The sequence below is a fragment of the Cucumis melo genome, chromosome 1 (genome assembly GCF_025177605.1).
Source record: "Cucumis melo cultivar AY chromosome 1, USDA_Cmelo_AY_1.0, whole genome shotgun sequence".
NCBI lineage: Eukaryota > Viridiplantae > Streptophyta > Magnoliopsida > Cucurbitales > Cucurbitaceae > Cucumis > Cucumis melo.
In genome coordinates, this window is record NC_066857.1 from 37,838,225 (window position 1) to 37,858,853 (window position 20,629).

At 35.2% G+C, this 20,629-nt stretch overlaps 5 protein-coding genes across 5 annotated transcripts; all 5 read right to left on the reverse strand.

Moving 5' to 3' along the window:
* Nucleotides 1–2,690: 2,690 nt before the first annotated feature.
* On the reverse strand, nt 2,691–6,428 carry LOC103500757 (putative leucine-rich repeat receptor-like serine/threonine-protein kinase At2g19230). The gene is made up of 12 exons (XM_051082926.1): nt 6,359–6,428; nt 5,756–6,281; nt 5,429–5,581; nt 4,903–5,061; nt 4,684–4,755; nt 4,539–4,610; nt 4,379–4,459; nt 3,854–4,271; nt 3,638–3,764; nt 3,448–3,510; nt 3,151–3,340; nt 2,691–3,057 (listed from the first exon to the last, which is right to left on the reverse strand). Exons 1-12 carry the CDS (start codon nt 6,426–6,428, stop codon nt 2,691–2,693), a joined length of 2,298 nt encoding a protein of 765 aa, XP_050938883.1.
* Nucleotides 6,429–7,404: 976 nt separating this feature from the next.
* Nucleotides 7,405–8,906, reverse strand: LOC127151758 (probable LRR receptor-like protein kinase At1g51890). The gene is made up of 4 exons (XM_051092059.1): nt 8,784–8,906; nt 8,585–8,647; nt 8,292–8,481; nt 7,405–8,199 (listed from the first exon to the last, which is right to left on the reverse strand). The coding sequence occupies exons 1-4, from the start codon at nt 8,896–8,898 to the stop codon at nt 7,773–7,775; spliced, it is 795 nt and encodes a 264-aa protein (XP_050948016.1). The 5' UTR covers nt 8,899–8,906; the 3' UTR covers nt 7,405–7,772.
* Nucleotides 8,907–8,990: 84 nt separating this feature from the next.
* LOC107990303 (LRR receptor-like serine/threonine-protein kinase IOS1) lies at nt 8,991–11,674 on the reverse strand. Its single transcript, XM_051082931.1, has 8 exons — nt 11,477–11,674; nt 10,884–11,406; nt 10,248–10,729; nt 10,028–10,160; nt 9,837–9,908; nt 9,691–9,762; nt 9,531–9,611; nt 8,991–9,423 (listed from the first exon to the last, which is right to left on the reverse strand). Exons 1-8 carry the CDS (start codon nt 11,547–11,549, stop codon nt 8,991–8,993), a joined length of 1,869 nt encoding a protein of 622 aa, XP_050938888.1. The 5' UTR covers nt 11,550–11,674.
* A 705-nt stretch (nt 11,675–12,379) lies between these two features.
* On the reverse strand, nt 12,380–13,910 carry LOC127151759 (putative leucine-rich repeat receptor-like serine/threonine-protein kinase At2g04300). The gene is made up of 3 exons (XM_051092063.1): nt 13,769–13,910; nt 13,475–13,664; nt 12,380–13,381 (listed from the first exon to the last, which is right to left on the reverse strand). The coding sequence occupies exons 1-3, from the start codon at nt 13,779–13,781 to the stop codon at nt 12,955–12,957; spliced, it is 630 nt and encodes a 209-aa protein (XP_050948020.1). The 5' UTR covers nt 13,782–13,910; the 3' UTR covers nt 12,380–12,954.
* Nucleotides 13,911–14,952: 1,042 nt separating this feature from the next.
* LOC103500756 (LRR receptor-like serine/threonine-protein kinase IOS1) lies at nt 14,953–19,802 on the reverse strand. Its single transcript, XM_008464164.3, has 12 exons — nt 19,324–19,802; nt 18,674–19,211; nt 18,101–18,576; nt 17,881–18,013; nt 17,724–17,795; nt 17,561–17,632; nt 17,402–17,482; nt 16,833–17,247; nt 16,626–16,752; nt 16,448–16,510; nt 16,099–16,288; nt 14,953–15,625 (listed from the first exon to the last, which is right to left on the reverse strand). The coding sequence occupies exons 1-12, from the start codon at nt 19,418–19,420 to the stop codon at nt 15,205–15,207; spliced, it is 2,685 nt and encodes an 894-aa protein (XP_008462386.1). The 5' UTR covers nt 19,421–19,802; the 3' UTR covers nt 14,953–15,204.
* Nucleotides 19,803–20,629: the final 827 nt, after the last annotated feature.

Genomic DNA, 20,629 nt, shown 5'->3' on the forward strand with positions numbered 1-20,629 from the left:
ACCTGTATGAGATGTCTGATGTCGAACCGATATCATGTCGGAAAGCAAGCAAGAGGGACCCTGATCCAATTGGGTAAATATAGTCTGGCAAAGGTCTAAATTCTAGTGCAGAGATGAAAGGGGTTCCAGTTTCTTTATTGATCAAGCAGATTTGTACTTTGTTTGTCGATGGAATATGAATGATTTCATAATTGAACGTATATTCTTCTGCCGTAATGTTCACTGTTGCCCACAAGCTATCTCCAAAGTAGAGATCAAAGATTGGCAGAGAGCGCATCCCATCATAATTACCATACAAGAAGCTTGCTCGAATTAAATATTTGGTGCCATCAGTAATATCGCTTATATTGTAACAGTTCCTGGTGCCATTAGGAAAGGTTCTAAGGGTCCATAGTTGTTGTTCATAGCTATTCTTGTTCAACTCTATGTTTTCTGTTTCACCACTGTTTATATATGCTGCATCTGAGATGTAGGTGAGATTTGTGGTGTAGCTAGAATTTGCTGGTAGTCCACAATCCAGGCTTATAAAACCTGAGAAATCAATTTTTTTAGAACCAAATATGATTTTAGAATGTTTATCGAGAAAATACAAATATTCCTTACAATATTTACCTGATTGATCTTGAGCTTGAATAACATGTATAAGAGCTAAACAAAACAACAAACGTTTAGTTCTTGTATCCATCATCACCCCTTTCTAACCCCTTTCTTGTTGACTGCAGATACGACTTGAAGTTAGTTTTCTTTGAAAGAAAACCTGAAGTCATAAACTTGAAGCAGAGTGCTATTGTTGCAGAGAATAACCATCAGCTTTTTTGCCTATAAAGTGCTTATGCATACACTTGATACTGATTATATATCGTTTTCCGTAGTTGGCAATGGAATTTCAACTATATGATTTTAATGCGTGATTTTTTTATTATATACATAGTGAGGAGACTTCATAAAAATATTGATTACTTATTCAAAATCAGTTCATTTATTTTATCAAAAGTCATTATCATCCTATGATAATTACATTTATTGGCTTAAACAATCTCATTTCAGATTACTTATTCGAAATTTGAACGCTGTTCTACTGTTACTTTAAATTTGGCAAGCGAACAGATGTTAAAAATCAAAAGGTTTAGATTGTTGAATCTAAAATGTTATGCAGTTAATAGACTAAGGTCATAGATTCTTGGCCTCTGCAATAAAGAATATTGGTTTTTCTTCTGAACAAAAATATTTGGCAATTTGGTGTATTTTTGCATATGTTTGACCTTGCCAACAGCCAACACTTTTAATACAAGCAGTTGACAGGAGAACTTCAACCCAACCATCCACATCATGCTGACTGCAGCAGAGGTTATTATCTAAAGTTCATACTCCTATATTTTATGGGCTCATTTCAACCCAACCAACAACCATCCACGTCGTGCTAACTCCAGCAGAGGTTATTGTTGAAATTAGTGCAAATCGAGCATGGTAGCAGCAATATACTAGGATCTGAACAATGTAGAGCATGAAAAACTCATGGTTTTATATGTGCTTTGATGGAGTCTAAGTAGCCTCTTTTGAGTAATCTTTTAAGAACTAAGAATGTAAATCTTTTATTAGAATGATAATATGTTTGATACAAGCTTCTCTTTATAAGTAGTACTTAATTACTCAATTAGTCATCATTCTTCTTTACATCATGCAATTGTCCAAAATCAGTGAGAATGACAATAGATGTTGGGAATGAAATGAATTCTAGAATCTATTTACTTTGCACATTCAACATGTCCAAAGACAAAGCAATTAGGCATAGTTATTTACATGCATTCTACCAACCAGAGAGATTTTCGTTGGTGATAAAAAGGCCACAATTTGTAAGTTTCAAGTTTCAACAACCAAATGATAAAGAGATAAATTCTGAAATGAAAAGCTTTAACCAAACAATTGGAAAAAATGTTGTATTGGTTCTGATAAAAGAAGTGTTCGGTTAAATGTTGGGGATGCACATATGGTTATGTAGATGAACTCATTTTTTATTTAATAACCAATAATAAAAATCAGAAGTATACTTCTAAATTTTTTCCCTTTTCGGATATAGTCAATTTGAGCACAATCTAAATACTTGGACATCTACTTGCATTCAACTTTTTTTTCTTTCTGCAGGAAGAGACTAAATCTCAAGTACGATCATCATCTAAGGTCTTCATTATAATAACGTTTACCTTTGTGAAAGAGCAGTAGAAAGCTCATCACTCTGTCCTAGATTCAATGGCGAAGAATCTCATGCAATGGGACAATTACTCGACGGTTTTTGCCGTCAAGAGAAGATTTGGGTACTGGATAAACTAGTAGGGACAAATATTAAAGAAAATGGATTAAAGTTGGGTGTGGGAGACATACAAAGATATTCTTCGTTTCAGAATTGCATAATTGAGGTGCTAGATCTAAAATTGCAAGTGAAAGAGACTGATCTTATTCTCATATTGTTGTAATAAGGATGAACAAAAACAAATCAACTTTATTGCACACTGTTCACACAATTGCAAACTAAACTTCAGTGATACAACAATCAATTCAAATAGTTCAAAGGGAAACTGAAAGTTGAAATCAGGAAGGAAAGAAAAAAAAATTGAAGGCAGTTTGTAGAATTTCTTCACCTTGGGACGGGACTGGCATGAGTGGCATTCACAACCATAGTTGTGGACATCATTTCAGTGAATTCTTGATTCTAGTGGACGCTGTTCTAATCTCTGATTCAACTCCATGGCCAAGCATTCCTTCAGCTCTATCACTACTTGATTCATCGTTGGCCTTTCACTGGAGTCTTCTGATACGCAAGCCAAGGCTAGTCTCACAGCCTTCCAAATAGAGTTACTTTCATATGCTTCTTTTAATCTTGGGTCAACTATATTCTTGATATTTCTCTGAGCAACCATGGTGCGCATCCATTTGGCTATGTAATTCGTTTCTGGGTCTTCGATGTTGGAAATTACTGGTCTGCAACTAATTACTTCCATCAAGGAAACTCCAAAACCATACACATCGCTTTTTTCAGTTAACCTGTTTGATGTATAGTACCTGAAGACAAGCCATCGATGTTTGTTAACTTCATTTTTATTTTCATAACTTATCTATTTGAGAAGTAGTGGATTGAAAAATGCAGGAACTTACTCTGGATCAAGATAACCCGGAGTGCCAACAATAATAGTGCTCATGTAGGACTTGTCATCTGTTGGGTAAGTCTTTGAAAGGCCAAAATCAGAAAGTTTTGCGTTGAATTTTTCTGTCAATAAGATGTTTGTGGTTTTCACATCTCTGTGGACTATTGGTGGCTTACACCCATGATGCAGATACTCCAGCCCTGCGTATTTATTTTGCAATATTAAACACTTCTTAAGTTTTTCTCTCTAGAATGCCAATAACGTGTTTGCCGCAAGTTAAAAGGAATTATGAACTCATTCCACACACCTTGAGCTGCATCTATTGCAATCCGAAGTCTGTCTTCCCAGCTTAAGATACTTGTGGTTTTCTCTGTGTTAGACAAGCAAAACAGGTTTTGATTTCTAAAGTTGAATTTGATGTTACATTTTCATTTCATAAATTGGGTTGTGAAGCATGTGCTGTAACATGTATCTTGTAGCTAGAGCTAGAAGATTACCAGAAAGATGCTCGGCTAGGTTTCCTTTGGCCATGTACTCATAAACGAGGCCAAGGTGACCTCCATCATTCATATAGCCTACAAGGCTTGTTAAATTTCTGTGGTGAACTCTCATAAGAATTGTAACCTGAAAGAAAGTGAACAATATTTTCAGTTTAGGAAAGAAGTATGAGCTAACTTTTTCTGAAAATTAGATATTATATCTTAGGCGCATACCTCTGCTTGAAACTGACTGTAGCCTTGTACTGCTGAAGGAGAAATCATCTTCACAGCCACTTCAGTGTCATCTAGAACTCCATAGTAAACCATCCCGAAACCCCCCTTACCAAGAACCCTCTCAAAATTGTTGGTTATCATCACAACTTCTGCGAAAGTAAACTGTCGTCTATTTGTCTCCAAGGAACTGCCTAATTGGGTGTATGCCTTTGCGGGATTCCCTATCAAAGCAACATCATCACCTTGTTGTTTCTTATTTGATTTAGCAATCCAATAGACAATCACTGCAATTATGAGGAATGCAAGCAATCCACCCACTGAGGCTACTGCTGGAATGATTATATTGTTGCTTTTCTTCCTCTCAGGTGTCATATTTGTGCATGAATCTAATTTACATAAATCTGGATTGCCTTGTGTTCTGTCATGAAATACGCTTTGTTAATCCAAAACTAAATTTTTATCACGGACATAGATGTTATATGTATGAAGAGGAAAGCAAGTTCATGTTTCCTCCCTATAATGGACCTTAATGTAAGTGAACCGTTCTTCTGTTTTTTTGTAAGCTCGGGTGGAAGAGAGCCTGTGAGATTGTTATTCTCTAAGTTTCTGCAAAGAAAAAAAGAATGGTTTAATTTCTATGTTAGGGTTAATTTGTGCTTCACTTTTTTCTTCTGGATTTACTTACAGGACGGTGAGGTGTGCCAAGTTGGACAGAAGTTCAGGTACTTGTCCTGTCAAGTAATTATTGGACAAATCCCTAAAATATAATTTCATTTTTTTTAGCATTAGTTTAATCATATTGATCTAAATATTTATGAAGAGATTCTTACAGTGTTTGTAACATAGGTAGACCGATTATGTACGGAGATATCACACCCTTCAATTCGCTTGAAGACAAGTTCCTGGTATATCAGAGTTCCATCATCTCTCACAAGAATTGTAGCTAGTAGTATAGTTCAATCTCTCAGATACACTTTACAGTAACTTTGGCTAGTAGTTGATAGAATTGAACTTTATTTGTCACTTTGCAACTGAAGATGTAAACTTACAGTGATGTGATTCTAGGAATTGGATCAGAGCTGCAACTCAAACCACTCCATGGATATCCACTTGGCAAACATGGGTCTGCTTCCCAATTTTTGATTACTCCATAATCTGACCGAATATTACTGATCGCATCCACTGATTTCAATATATCGTCCATTAGTCTAAAATTAAGAGTCAAAATTAAAATAAAACCCATAAAATGTTATACCATCTCCATTGTATGATTCGGTTTCTGAGATCTTCATTATAATATAAATTTCTAAAGCATTGATAATTGGAGGAAGAGTTGAATTGTCAATTGGAAAGATGGATATTTGATGTCTTGATGTTGTTGTTAGAGGAAATAGGAATGAAGTATCTTCTATTGTGCCTAAATATTTAGGAATAATAGGTCCAGTAATGTATTCATCATAAGTGATATTAAATCCCCTGAATTGGTTGCTTTGAAGCTTTTCAAGTTCAGCAAAGTATAAATATGCATAAAATTCATCACTTAGGTTTCTTGAGTCCCATGAGAAATTAAGGTACTGGATCCCTTTCTTTGAAGTTGCAGCAGTTTGCATGACTACGGCCGGTGTCTGCTCCAAGTTGTCAGTAACTACAGAATCCAAGGTACTTAGTGGTGCATAGTTATTATCTTTATATATTTCCCACACTCGGTCATAAGGATCATCAGGAAACCTAAACGAATATAGACATGTTTCAAAGTCTATTTAAACGCAATTTTCGTACCATCAAAATTCATTTCAAATGAATATAGACATGTTTCAAAATGATCTTTTTATCCTTAAAAATCACTCTCAAACATATTACTATATAGGAAAATCAACTCTTCTATAGCATGCATGAACTAACCTGTACTGCTGATTTGTCATTGACCCCATATCGTACCGTTTATAAAGGTGCAAGGAATAAGATAGAGGTGAGTAACTGAGATAAGGAAGTTCTCTAAACTCTAATGTTGAGATGAATGGTATTCCATAGCCAATGTTGATTAGACAGACCGACAATTTATCTATTGAAGGTGTGTGCATCATTTCTGTGTAGTAGTAGCTGTCATCCACTGTTGTCCATCGAGTATTGCCCAAATACAGGTCAAATTTTGGAGTTTTATTGAGCCCATCATAATTTCCGTATAAGAAACTTGCTCGAATCAAATACCTGGTGTCTTTACTGGCACTTATATCGTAACAATTTCTAATATATCTAGAAAAGCTTCTCAGAGTCAAGAGTGATTGTTCATTGTTCTTGAACTCAGGTGCTACACTGCTACTTTCCCCTGCCTTTATAAAGCCCTCATCTGATATATACTTAATCTTCGTCTTTGAATCGGTGTAGCCTGATGAATTTGCTGGTAGACCACAATCCAGACTAACAAAGCCTGGAGAACCAAAGCAATATAATGACTTGAAGAGAACGTTCATATAGAGTCTAAGGTGTGGAAGTTCAGAAAATTACCTAGATCTTGAGCTTGAACATGGAGTACAAAAGAACTTAACAGGAGCCAAATTGATGTTGCAATTTCCATTTGGTATCTCTCAACTTTAGCTCTTGAAGCTAGGATAGTTTGTTAATGCGAATTCAAGCATTCCTATGGTTTGTCATTTGCCGAAATGCCATTTTCAAATGAAAATGAAATTTTGGTTAGACTTACGAAAATAAATAAACAAACAAAGAAGAATATCGTACTATCGATATTTTAAAAAATGTAGCATTACTTGAAAGTGATAGTTAGGAATGCAAAAGGAACATGCGGTTTGAATTGTCTACTCTAATGGTACTAAAAAATGTTAAAGTATGTGCTAACAACCAAGAGGTCTATGATTCAAATTCCCCTACTTCTATTCTACTTAAAAAAATATTCAAATTTCCCTACTTCTACTATACTTAAAAGAAAATTAAGTTTGTGTTAACGATCAAGAAGTTAGAAGTTGGAATTTCTACCCATTAAAGTTTTGGAAACAAAAAGTAGTATGTAAAGTTTACCGTCATATGTCTTTTTTTAATTGTATTAAAAAATCTAAGTTGATAAGATTGATTTGCTCATCCAACAGTTGACAGAATCAAAGTCAACTGCATAAACTCTGTTGGCAAACCTTAGTTGGAACTATGAATTATATAAGATCACCAGGTCTCTTCCATTTAAGGCCAAAGACCATTTAATACCTATGATGTTTGAGAATATAACTACCTATGATGGTTTTTCTTCCTTATGAAAATGTTTGCCTTAATTTTATACATTTATTCCTGGAACTCTTGATAGTTATTCCTCAAAAAAAAAAACTATTTAAGAGTACAATAATCAAACTTGTAATATAATACATATAGTCAAACTCTTATCTATTTGGTCTTAGCTTTAATCTACTTTCATTTTTACAATCATTCTTCTATATCCAAATATCATTTTTACAAATTAGTTTCTTAGTTGTCCTAACTCTAACTAACAATATGTAATCGGTTAAATTTGTAAATTTGTTGATTTGAGTAACCTACTAATCATCGAATGAAAGCTTATAAGTACAACCTGAAGTTTGGTTCCAATACATTTTTTCTTACAAGAAATACATAGATGATTTGATCATATATCGTTAAATAACAAATAAATGATCCATATTATCAAGGTCCATGAATGATCCGAGACGAACTCAACCTCGTGTCAATGGAATTTGTTGAATCAAGCCATGTGGACTCGGTTCCATGGCTGAAGCAATCTTTGAGTTCCGCCATTGCAAATTCATAAGTAATACCACAAAACACATCGAACCAATTTTTGTACTAAATTTCATCATCTCCAACGATTTATTTGATGAAATGAAGAGTGGAATTCAACCAGAAAATACTTAAAGTGAAGTCGATTCCTAGAATATTTTCTTCACCTTGGCATGGGACTAGAGCGGCTGGCATTCATAACCATTGGTATGGACATCATTTCAATGGAGTCTTTTGATTCCACTGGACGGCTTTCCGACCTCTGACTCAACTCCATGGCCAAGCAGTCCTTCAACTCTATCACTACTTGATTCATCGTTGGCCTTTGATTGGAGTCTACTGATACACAGGCCAAGGCTAATTCCACAGCTTTCCAAACAGAGTTACTATCATATGCTCCTTTTATTCTTGGGTCAACTATATTCTTGATGTCTCCCTGAGAAACCATGGCGTGAACCCATTTGACTATGTAATTCGTTTCTCGGTCTGGGGTGTTCAAAATTACTGGTCTGCAACTAATTATTTCCATCAAGGAAACTCCAAAACCGTACACATCACTTTTTTCAGTTAGCCTGTTTGATGTATAGTACCTGAGAGACAAACCACCAAGTTTGTTTCCTTCATTTTTTTCTCACAATTTGAGAAGCAATGGATTAGAAAATGTTAAAAATTTTGTACTTACTCTGGATCAAGATAACCTGGAGTGCCAACAATAACAGTGGACATGTAGGACTTGTCATCTGTTGGGTAAGTCTTTGAAAGTCCAAAATCTGAAAGCTTGGCATTGAAATTTTCTGTCAATAAGATATTTGTTGTTTTCACATCTCTGTGGACTATTGGTGGCTTACAACCATGATGCAGATACTCCAGTCCTGCATATTTGATTTTCCATATTCTACACTGTAAATTTTTCTCTTGAATAATTATAATGTGTCTGTGCCAACTTCAAATAAATTATTAACTTGTCACACACACCATGCGCTGCATCTATTGCAATTCGAAGTCTGTCTTCCCAGCTTAATATACTGGAGCTTTTCTCTGTATGCAAACAAGCAAAGTGTGGTTAGGCTTCATATTTTGTTTTCTGAACTGACTTCAAAATTTTCAGTTCATTAATTGGATAGTGAAGTATGTTCTATAAGCTTGTAAGTTGCAGCTAGAGCTAGAAGATTACCAGAAAGATGCTCGGCCAGATTTCCTTTGGCCATGTACTCATAAATGAGGCCAAGGTGACCTCCATCATTCATATACCCTACAAGGTTTGTTAAGTTTCTATGATGAACTCTCATAAGAATTTTAACCTGAGAGAAAAGTGTAACTTTTTTCAGTCTAAGCAAAGAAGTATGGGCTAAGGTTTTTTCTGAAAATTAGGTACTATATTTTAGGCACATGCCTCTGCTTGAAACTGATGGTAGCCTTGTACTGCTGATGGAGAAATCATCTTCACAGCCACTTGAGTGTCATCTAGAACTCCATAGTAAACCATCCCAAAACCTCCTTTACCCAGAATTTTCTCAAAATTGTTGGTCATCACCACAACTTCCGCATAAGTGAACTGATGTCTCCTTTTCTCCAATAAACTGCCTAAATGAGTGTTTGTCTTTGCCGGATCCTTTGTCAAAGAAACATCCTTATCTTGTTGTTTCTTATTTGATTTAGAAATCAAATAAATAATTGCTGCAATTATGAGGAATGCAAGCAATCCACCCACCGATGCTACTATTGGAATGATGATATTGTTATTGCTTTTCTTCCTTTCTGGTGTCATCTTTGTGCATGGCTCTAAGCTACATAAATTTGGATTACCTCGTATACTGTCATCAAATATGCTTTGTTAACACAAAACTAATTATTTATCATCGTCATAAATATTATATGTATGAAGAAGAATGCAAGTTCATGTTTCCTCCCTATAATGGACCTTAATGTAAGTGAACCGTTCTTCTGTCTTTTTATAAGCTCAGGTGGAAGAGAGCCTGTGAGATTGTTATTATCTAGGTTTCTGCAAAGAGAGAAAAAACGATGGTTAATTTTTGTCAATGAGTTTGATTTTTGTTCTTCTTTCGTCTAGGTTAACTTACAGGTATTGGAGGTGTGACAGTTGGGTCAGAAAATTAGGTACTTCTCCTGCCAAGTAATTGTTTGATAAATCCCTGAAATAAAAGTACATTTTTATTAGCTTAGGTTCAAGCATACAATTCTAATATTTTAATGGGGAGACTCTTACAATGTTTGTAACATTGGTAGACCGATTATGTCTGGAGATATCTCACCCTTCAATGCGCTTGAAGACAAGTTCCTAGTAACAAAGTTCATTCTCTTATTATAAAATTTTGACTAGTTGTAAAGCTCAATTTAGTAGGATACAATCACGAAATTGAACTTTTTTTGTTGCTTTGTAACTCGACGTAAACTTACAGTGATATGATTCTAGGCACTAAATCAAAACTACAATTCAATCCACTCCATGGATATCCTCTTGGCACACATGGATCTCCTTCCCAATTTTTTATTACTCCATAAGTTGACCGAACATTACTGATTGCATCCACTGAATTTTCAATATAGCCATAATCATCATTTCGAAGTAAGAAAAGTCACTTTGAACTTAAAAAAAAAAAAAAGAAGACAGACACACCATCTCCATTGTTTGTTTCCAATTCCGATATCTCCATCACAAGGTATATTTCTAAACCATTGATGATTGGAGGGAGAGTTGAATTTTCTATTGGGAAGAATGACAATTGATGTCGTAACGAGGACATCACAGATGGTTTGGTATTATAAATTGTTGTTGTGCTTAAGTAATCAGGAACAATAGGTCCGTCCCAATATTCCCCATTATAGGTGATGTTAAATTCTCTGATTTGGTTGCTCTGAAGCTTTTCAAGTTCAGCAAAGTGCATAAATACATAAAATTGATCACTTTCCTTAGATGAGTTCCATGAGTAACTAAGGTACTTCCTCCCATTTTTTGGAGTTGCAGCACTTTGCATGACTATGGCTGCTGGATTGTAGCTATTGTAATTATCAGATTTTAAAGTGCCAGTGGTACTTATTTGTGTGTAGTCATCACCATTGTACGCATTCCAAATTCTATCATAATCATCATAAGGGAACCTAAACAAAATATTTACATAGGTCAGTACTTCATTTACCATTTGTATGTATATGAACCAATCTACAACTAACTTTAGCATAATTCAACTACTTGAGTGATTCAAATCCTATCACCCACTCGTCAATGAACTAAAATAACAAAAATAATACCAACCTGTATTGTCTATCTGTGGTTGACCCCATATCCAATCGATAATAATTGTATAAAGAACCAGATACAGTTGGGTAAGTATAACCTGGCAGTTGTCTAAACTCTAATGCTGAGATAAACGGTATTCCTTGGTCAATATTGATAAGACAGATTTGCAGTTTATCTGTTGAAGACACGTGTATAATTTCTATGTAGTAGCTATCATCCACTGTTCTCCATAGAGTATCTCCCACGTAGAGATCAAATTTAGGAGTATTATTGAGCCCATCATAATTTCCATATAGGAAAGATGCTCTAACCAAATATTTGGTGCCTTTGTTGATGCTAATACTGTAACAGTTTCTAATTTCGTGAGGAAAACTTCTAAGATGCCATAGTTGTCTTTCATATGTCGTGAATTCGGATGATACACTTCTACTTTCACCGGTGTTTATATAGTGTGCATCTGATATATAGTCAATTTTTGTCCATGGTTCACTGTAGCTTGATGGATTTGCTGGTAGGCCACAATCTAGGCTAAGAAATCCTGGAGAACCATTACTTGTTAGCCATGTATGATTTAAAGAAATATGATCGAACCTAGTTAAGAAGATTACCTGATTGATCTTGAGCTTGAACAAGGAGTACAAAAAGACTGAATAAGGACCACCTTGATATTGCAATTTTCATTGGATTCTCTCAACTTTGCCTTTGAAGACTGGATAGCTGCGAACTAAACTTGCAAATTACTCATTAGCTAACATGAACAAAGCAGTTCTTATTGTGTTTGTTCTCTCTTTTTTATTTAAAGAGAATTCAATCATTCTTGTGGTTTGTTCCTTTTCACTTTAGATATATCTTATTGATAGGCTGTTTTCAAATGGAATTTTTTTAAAATTTCAAAAAGAAGTATATCATACAGAGAATATCAAAAAGATAGTGTCACATACAAATGATAGGCAGGTATATACTAATGATTTGATTTGTATTGAAATTGAAGTTTTAGATAAGTAAAATATTATGAAAAGTTTACCAACATTATTATACTTGATGAAAAAACAAGTGACTACACGAATGTCAACTGCACTATCAGCATCAACACTGTTCCTAGCGACATTACCTGGAGTAATATCACCATCATGACGTTAAATAATGAGAACATAAGCTATAATGTTTTCTTTAAAGAGATTGACTCATTCTTTCATATTAACTCTAAGAATGTCTTCAATTTTGCCACTTTTGTGGATGAAAATGTCCATGCCTTAATTTTATATAAATATAGATAGAAATGTTAACATTATTGTGAACAATTATTTGATAGGACTCTCAGAAGTTATTTAAATTAATAAACAAAAAATTTTATAGTTAGTAGGTCATATTTTAATTGATGTTTCTATTCTTTTAACATTTATATATATTTAGTCTTTAATCGTCTACTATTATTTTAGGACTAATAGCTCTCATGTATCAGACTTATTCAACTGTAAAAGTCAACCTTATTGTTTAGGAATTATGCGTTTATTATTGTAAATTTGTAATTCATGTCAAAAGGAGAAAATTCAAGTACAACACAACTCAATCACATGTGTTTCAACTATGATTTGTTAGATGAAAGTAATAAGGTGTAAAGGAGTAAAACATTTGGAGATTTTAATGTGTCATGAATGATTGGATATTCACATCCATCGGACATGAAACGGCAGCCATGAACTCCATAGAGATGAACTCAACCTCATGATTTCAATGGAATTTGTTGAATCAAGCCATGTGGACTCAGTTCCATGGCTGAAGCAATCTTTGAGTTCCGCCACAACGTTCTCATGGTCGGACATTGCCACTTCCACTGTCTTCTAACTCGAGTTGGTTTCATATTGCCGCTCTTTCTAATCTTGGATTAACTTCATTGCAAATTCAACTTAAGTAATACCACAAATCTCATCTAACCTATTTTTTTTTTTTTACTATATTTCATCATCTCCAACGGTTTATTTGATGAGATGAAGATTGGATACAACCAATTCAAATAATTCAAAGGGAAGCTGAAAGTTGAAACCAGAAAATAATTGAAGCGGAGTCAGTTCCTAGAATATTTTCTTCACCTTGGCATGGGACTAGAGTGGCTGGCATTCATAACCATTGATATGGACATCATTTCAATGGAGTCTTTTAATTCCATTGGACGGCTTTCTGATCTCTGACTCAACTCCATGCTTAAGCAGTCCTTCAACTCTATCACCACTTGATTCATCGTTGGCCTTTGATTGGAGTCTACTGATACACAGGCCAAGGCTAATTCCACAACTTTCCAAACAGAGTTACTATCATATGCTCCTTTTATTCTTGGGTCAACTATATTCTTGATGTCTCCCTGAGAAACCATTGCGTGAACCCATTTGACTATGTAATTCGTTTCTCGGTCTGGGGTGTTCAAAATTACTGGTCTGCAACTAATTATTTCCATCAAGGAAACTCCAAAACCGTACACATCACTTTTTTCAGTTAGCCTGTTTGATGTATAGTACCTGAGAGACAAACCACCAAGTTTGTTTCCTTCATTTTTTTTCTCACAATTTGAGAAGCAATGGATTAGAAAATGTTAAAAATTTAGTACTTACTCTGGATCAAGATAACCTGGAGTGCCAACAATAACAGTGGACATGTAGGACTTGTCATCTGTTGGGTAAGTCTTTGAAAGTCCAAAATCTGAAAGCTTGGCATTGAAATTTTCTGTCAATAAGATATTTGTTGTTTTCACATCTCTGTGAACTATTGGTGGCTTACAACCATGATGTAGATACTCCAGTCCTGCATATTTGATTTTCCATATAGACATGTTTAAGAGTGATTTTAACCTTTTCAAAACTACTCTCAAACAAATTATTATTAAATAACGGTGATATGAACCAAACCTGTATTGCTCATTTGTTATTGACCCCATATCGTATCGACCATAAAGGTACAAGGAATATAAAGTAAAGTAACTGAGATAAGGAAGTTCTCTGAACTCTAATGATGAGATGAATGGTGTTCCTTGGCCAATGTTGATAAGACAGATTTGCAATTTATTTGTTGAAGGTGTGTGGATCATCTCTGTGTAGTAGCTATCATCCACTCTTGTCCATCGAGTATTGCCCAAATACAGATCAAATTGAGGAGTTTTGTTGAGCCCATCATAATTTCCATACAAGAAAATTGCTCGGATCAAATATTTTGTGTCCTTGATGGCACTTATATTGTAACAGTTTCTAATTTCTTGAGAAAAACTTCTTAGAGTCCATTGGGGTCGTTTATATGTCAGGAATTCAGATGCTACACTTTTACTTTCACCTGTCTTTATATAATCTGCATCTGAAATATACTTTATATTTGTGTTTAGATCATTGTAGAATGATGAATTTGCTGGCAGACCACAATCTAGACTAAGAAAGCCTGGAGAATCATTACTTGAAAGTCATATATTTAGACTATTTAGTTTTTTTCTTTTTTCTTTTCCAAGAAAACAACAAACATAGATAGTTATTAAACATACTAATGTTTTTAGTTCTTTAGATGAACGTTATCAAATGAAAAGTTGAAGGGATGAAAGTTAAGGTAGTTACTTGTTTCCTCTTGAGCCTGAACAATGAGGGAAAAGAAACTAAATAGAAGCCACCTTGACATTGCAATTTCCATTGGGAAACTCTGAGCTCCTGAAGATTGGCTACCTGCTTCCTTCTCTCCTTTTTATCTCATTAATATGATATGTTTAAAGAGGATTCAATACATCAAAAATTTTAAATTTTGCTTGGAATTACAAGAAACTTAAACTAACTTGAGTATCACATATTAATGACTCATTAAAAAGGTAGCATCACATAAAAATGACTAATAATCTGATTTTTATGATTGTAAAAGAAAAAAGAAAACCAAGTTGATAAGTTGATTTCTTCATCGTTTAACTGGTCTAAGAGTTGAGTGGAAGAATGTCAACTGCAATATCAGCATCAATGCTGTTTGCAACATGAGATGGAATTATGTAATCTTCATCATCATGCCTCTTCCACTTAAAGCCAAGATTCTTCAATTTTGAAAACAAAAAAAGAAAAACTAAAGATAAACTTAAAGTCAAAGCCTATCTTATTCAAAATGTAAGGGTAACCAAATCTATACGAAGCATGAAGAAACTAAACACAACCCTCAAGTTTTGTTTGTAAAAAAAGAAGAAATAAAAGTTCGCAATTTGATAACAATTACAATACAAATCTTCTTCGAGAAATAGATCCCAGAAGAAGATGAAGAAGGCCCAAGATTTATAACACAACTCCCGAAGAAACTATCCATATTTTCAAGTACGATGATTCCATATTCACCTCGCCACGGGACTTGAATCGGAAGCATTGATTCCTATAGAGATGGACCTCGTTTCAGGGAAATTTGTTGATTCAAGCGAACCATTCTCATGTTTTCGACTCAATGCTGTAGCTAAGCAATCTTTGAGTTCCGCCACAACGTCGCTCATCGTCGGCCTTCTACTGGAATTTGCCGCTACACAAGCCATTGCCACTTCCACAGTCTTCCAAACAGAGTTTCTTTCATATTGCCCTTCTAATCTTGGGTCCACTATGCTCTGAATATCTCCTTGCGCTATCAGAGAGGTAACCCATTTAGCTATATGTGGTGTATCTCCTGTTCTTGATATTACTGGTTTGCAACTTATTATCTCTAATAGAGCTATCCCAAAGCTGTATACATCGCTTTTCTCTGTTAGCCTGTTTGATACGTAGTACCTGAGAGGAAACCGAATGAATCTGTTTAATCAGTTTTTGTTTTAGTTGATTGGGGTTTCGTTTTAATTGCATATTAAGCAAAGGCATTAAGTAGGATCAGGGATTGCTAGGCTTTAATTGGAGGAGGTTTTGTTGAATTCTGTTTCAGGGATTGCTAGGCTTGTCTGTTTGGCTTTTGGCATTAAGGACATGCCTTGAGAGGAATTATAGGCTTTCTAGAGGAGCCGAAAGGTCGGAAGTTGGAGTAGGTTTAATGGTTCGTTGTAGTGATTAGCTAGACTTCATTCTTTTGGATTGGAGTCCGTTTTGTGGTTATTTTGACTCCTTTTGTTGGACTGTTTATTTATTTATTTTGTCTGTTCTTGTATATTCTTTCATTATTTTTAATGAAATCTCTCGGTTTCTTATTAGAAAAAAGGAAAAAGAAAAACGGAAAATAATCAAGTTGATGGCTGATTGAAACTAGTGCTTACTCTGGATCAAGATAACCAGGAGTGCCAGCAACAACTGTGGACATGTGGGTGTTGCCATCTGTGGGGAAGCTTTTGGAAAGACCAAAATCTGCAAGTTTGCCTTGGAAATTATCTGTCAACAAGATGTTTGTTGTTTTCACATCTCTGTGGACAATGGGTGGCTTACAACCGTAATGCAGGTACTCTAATCCTGTTATGTTCAGATTATTAAATAGTTAGCGTTTACTTTGTTTGGGGAGACATTGTAAACTCAAACAAACAAAAAATTTTGTTTGGGGAGAGAATTAGTGCTTATAACTTGTTTGTAGAAATGATTAAATGCATGACAAAATTTGTCTGGTTTTTTTACCTTGAGCTGCATCCATAGCTATTCGAAGTCTATCTTCCCAGCTTATGATACGTAGACTCCTCTCTGCTTACAAGTGGAACAAACACGAGAAAATTAAATTCTTTGTTCTTAACTGAAGGGTTAAAATTTAGACTAATCTTTTAAGTAGTATCGTGAAACTTATCACCATTGGATTTACCTGAAAGATGTTCAGCCAAATCTCCGTTTGCCATGTACTCGTAAATGAGGCCAATGTGATTTTCTTCATTCAAATATCCAACAAGGCTGGTCAAGTTTCTATGGTGAACTCTCATAAGAAGGGTAACCTGCATTTTTGAAGTTATCGGTTTAAGTTTGATGTAAAGTGGTAAACGGATTAGTAAATTATGGATTTAGGTTAGCATGCCTCTGCTTGAAATTGCCGATATCCTTGTGATGATGATAAAGACAACATCTTCACTGCCACTTCAACTTCGTCAATGACACCATAGTAGACCTCCCCAAAACCTCCTTTACCCAGAACTTTTTTGAAATTGTTGGTCATTTTCACCACCTCAGAATAAGTAAATTGCCGGCTTCTCACCTCCAATGAAGTACCTAACTGACTGTTGGTTTCCGACTTATCCACCACTGAGACAACATTTTTACCTTGTTGTTTCTTTCGAGATTTAATGATCCAAAAGGTTATTGCGACAATTGCGACGACAACTAGGAATCCACCAATTGATGCTACAATTGGAATGATGATGTTGTTCTTTTTCTCCTCATTCTTTGGACAAGGATCTGATGCACATCCTTCCAGATTTTGGTTGCCTCCCACACTGTCATTCGTACCATTCATAGCTAGATAAGTTTGACTGAGATTGTGACTTTGGAAAATTTTCAGTTTCCAGGAAAAATGCCATAATAAACGAAGCATAAGAACTCAAAGACAGCTAATTATAATTTCACTTCTTTTCTCTTCATCAAACTGACCTTAATGATAGTGATCCATCATTGGATCTTTTCAAAAGCTCAGCTGGAATTGGACCTGAGAGCTTGTTGTTACCTAGGTTCCTGCGAATAGGGACAGCGATAACTCAGTTTTGTTCTAGCTCAAGTTGAGTTTCATACTTATTTTTCCAAATAACTTACAGAGTTTTGAGGTGTGACAAACTAGACAGGAAATCAGGCACGTGTCCTGTCAAATTATTGTTTGACAAGTCCCTACAGAAACAAAGGCAGTAGATTAGTACTTGTTTTCCAAATTCAGCTTATTATTTAATCTACGTATCTGAACATAGAAGGAGACACTTACAAAGTTTGCAACATGGTTAGACTGGATATATAGGAAGATATTTCACCGTTCAGTCCACTTGCAGATAAGTTCCTGTTCACAAAATTCACATTCTCATGAATTCCTTTGATTCATCCGTTTAAGACAAATTAAAGCTTCATAGAAGTTTTTCACATACAAGGATATGATTCTTGGTTCTGCTTCATTGCTACAATTTAATCCACTCCAGGGATATCCCATCGGCACGCATGGATCTCCTTGCCAATCTTTCTTTACCCCATAGGTTGACTTGATATTGGTAATTGCTTCCACTGATTATCCAAAGAAGTAATCTAATTAATATTCATTAACCTTTGACAAAGTCAACTCTCAAAGTGCATCTGAAGAAGGATGCCTACCATCTCCTTTGTCTGCCTCAAGCTCTGATATATCTTTCACTATATATACCTCGAAAGCATTAACGATGGGAGGAAGCGTTGCATTCTCAATTGGAGTAAAAGAAAATGTATGTCTATCCGCTGCATCCAATGGTTCATGGCCAAAAATGGTCAGCGTGGATAAATAACTTGGAATTAGAGGTCCATAAAAAAGATCCCCATTGTGCATGATATTGAATCCTCTACTCTGGTTGCCTTGAAGCTCTACAACTTCAGCAACGTGGATAAATACATAATATTGAGATGAATCTTCTGTATCCCACCAAATTTCCAGTGGCTCGCTTGCATTTATTCGGGCGGAAGCAGTTTGCATTACAACGGATGGCGGTTGGTGATTGTTGTGACCCGTTTCATCTACAGTTCGATTGGTGCTCACTTGTGTCCACGCATTGAAGTTAAATGGTGACCACATCCGATCATAAACATCAAAAGGGAACCTTAGGAGAGAGTAAACACATAAACAAAATATCATCTCTGCATTTAACTAGAGGCTTGTTAAAGCATATATTGTTTGCAAAATTAGTGCTCAAATACCTGTATGTTCGATTTTCAGTCGAACCGACATCCAATCGATAATCCAGTGATAAGGACCCTGCGGCTGTTTGATAAGTGACATTCAGTAAAGGTCTAAATTCTAAGGCTGAGATAAATGGCACCCCATTTCCTGTGTTGATCAGACAGATGTGAACTTTGTTTGAGGAGGTAATATGTATGAGATCTTTGAAAACGTCAATACCCACTTTAGTGAAGTTAATTGTCTCCCATAAGCTATTCCCGATATAGAGATCAAACATCGGTAGAGAATTCAGGGCATCATAATTCCCATATAAGAAACCTGCTCGAATCAAGTATTTGGTATCCTTTTTAACGCTTACATTGTAACAATTTCTAATTCCTTGGGGAAAGCTTCTAAGTTTCCTCATTTGCTGTTGGTAGGTATCTCCATAGACTGAAGCTACACTTCGACTTACACCACTGTTTATGTAGGGTGCATCAGAAACATAGTCAATCTTGGTTGTTGTTTCGGTGTAACTCGTACCCTCTGGTGTTCCACAGTCTAAACTAATGAAGCCTGAGAAACATATAAGAAATGATTTAAACTTTTATTCTTTACACGACTCTTTTTATATGAAGATGATTGGAAGAAAGACAGATTTGATTAGCTTCGGAGATATATTTTTTACCTGACTGATCCTGGGCTTGAACAAGAAGTAGAAGAGTTAGGCTACACAGCAGTAAACCAAAGAGAGAATGGAGCACTGACAATTCCATTGTCTTCATCTTCTTGGTTCTATTTTCTGCTGCATTGATTGATGAAAATTGAGAAAGTAGCCAACTTTATGCAGCTCCTTGAGGCATTTATATTAAATGCTTGATGATAATAGGAAGTCAATACTACAGGGATTCTCTTAACACAGATTGGTCAATGTTCACCGCTGGTCTTTGTGACATGTAAGGACACGTTACATAGGCAAGTTGCCCACGTACAGAATAAGTTACAATTAATCATCAGTTGAATTCAATTAATTTAATCGTTGTAACTAAAACCCTTTCGTTTGTTAATGAGTTTTGGGTTGTTCTTAAACCTTGTTTTGCGGAATAATTTTTGAAAACTCTGTACTAAATATATTATGAGAATCATATTATATAGAGTTGAAGCTCAACTTCTTCATTATGAGCTGCTAAATAATAAAAGATCAGGGAAGGCTTCCATTTCCATTGACGTTGACATATTTGTTTTGAAGGGAAGTCTCAAGGAAGATGACAGAGACCAAGTCCAATAATTTATTGCCCGACTGCGAATGCAAGTTGAGTCAAGCTTCATGGCCGAGAATAATTTGCATCGGAATACTAATTAGCCTTTGCAAAAATAAAACTGTGCTGGGCACGATTAAATTCTTTAGTCTTGTCAAAAACTCTCAATAAGCCACAACTGCAGAAGAGTATTACGTGAAGAATCTCACCTTGGAAAGATGGAGAACAACCTCATCATCTTTATAAAATATATGAATTATTCTTAACACAACCAATTGGTTTTGAAATGAAACTCTATATTTATCTAAAATACCATCAAAACCAATAAAATCCAAGAGGTATTAAATCCAAAAAAGAAAAAAAACACAATCCAAGATTGATCAAATCTATGTACTCTATTTGAAGAGGTATGTCAAGAATTTCACATCAAAAGAAAGAAACTTTTGGAGTTATTCTTCTCCGTGAACTTTCGTGTTTATTTAATATATTATTTATTCGATTTTAATTTTCATATAGGTTGAAAATTATTTGGATGTCTATCCAATGAATGCGATGCTGCCATTGGAGGCAAGTCAAGGAAGACTTGGCTGCTGAATATCTACTGTCATTCAATTTGAACAAAAAATTGGCCACATGGGAAACCGTAGACTTTATGGAGTCAATGGCTCTATTAGTTATTTTCTTCACAAATACGTGTGGAATAAAAGGCCTTAGACAATCAGTATGCATTATTGG

Excerpts from the sequence above, each read along its gene's own strand:
- LOC103500757 (XM_051082926.1), bottom strand. The coding sequence starts at position 6,428 with ATGGAAATTGCAACATCAATTTGGCTCCTGTTAAGTTCTTTTGTACTC. Across the intron at positions 5,582-5,755 it reads ATGACAAATCAGCAGTACAG|GTTTCCTGATGATCCTTATG; the intron begins GTTAGTTCATGC and ends ATATTCGTTTAG. Across the intron at positions 3,765-3,853 it reads ACAGTCAGTTTCAAGCAGAG|GTTACAATTCTTATGAGAGT; the intron begins GTATGCGCCTAA and ends ACTTTCTTTCAG.
- LOC127151758 (XM_051092059.1), bottom strand. The coding sequence starts at position 8,898 with ATGAGAGTTCATCATAGAAACTTAACAAACCTTGTAGGGTATATGAAT. Across the intron at positions 8,648-8,783 it reads TCTGGCCGAGCATCTTTCTG|AGAAAAGCTCCAGTATATTA; the intron begins GTAATCTTCTAG and ends GTTTGCATACAG. Across the intron at positions 8,200-8,291 it reads CCAGGTTATCTTGATCCAGA|GTACTATACATCAAACAGGC; the intron begins GTAAGTACAAAA and ends TTTGTCTCTCAG.
- LOC107990303 (XM_051082931.1), bottom strand. The coding sequence starts at position 11,549 with ATGAAAATTGCAATATCAAGGTGGTCCTTATTCAGTCTTTTTGTACTC. Across the intron at positions 9,763-9,836 it reads CTACCAATGTTACAAACATT|GGATTTATCAAACAATTACT; the intron begins GTAAGAGTCTCC and ends CTTTTATTTCAG. Across the intron at positions 9,424-9,530 it reads AACGGTTCACTTACATTAAG|TATACGAGGTAATCCAAATT; the intron begins GTCCATTATAGG and ends ATTTGATGACAG.
- LOC127151759 (XM_051092063.1), bottom strand. Across the intron at positions 13,382-13,474 it reads CCAGGTTATCTTGATCCAGA|GTACTATACATCAAACAGGC; the intron begins GTAAGTACTAAA and ends TTTGTCTCTCAG.
- LOC103500756 (XM_008464164.3), bottom strand. The coding sequence starts at position 19,420 with ATGAAGACAATGGAATTGTCAGTGCTCCATTCTCTCTTTGGTTTACTG. Across the intron at positions 17,633-17,723 it reads CTAACCATGTTGCAAACTTT|GGACTTGTCAAACAATAATT; the intron begins GTAAGTGTCTCC and ends TTGTTTCTGTAG. Across the intron at positions 17,483-17,560 it reads TTGTCACACCTCAAAACTCT|GAACCTAGGTAACAACAAGC; the intron begins GTAAGTTATTTG and ends CCCTATTCGCAG.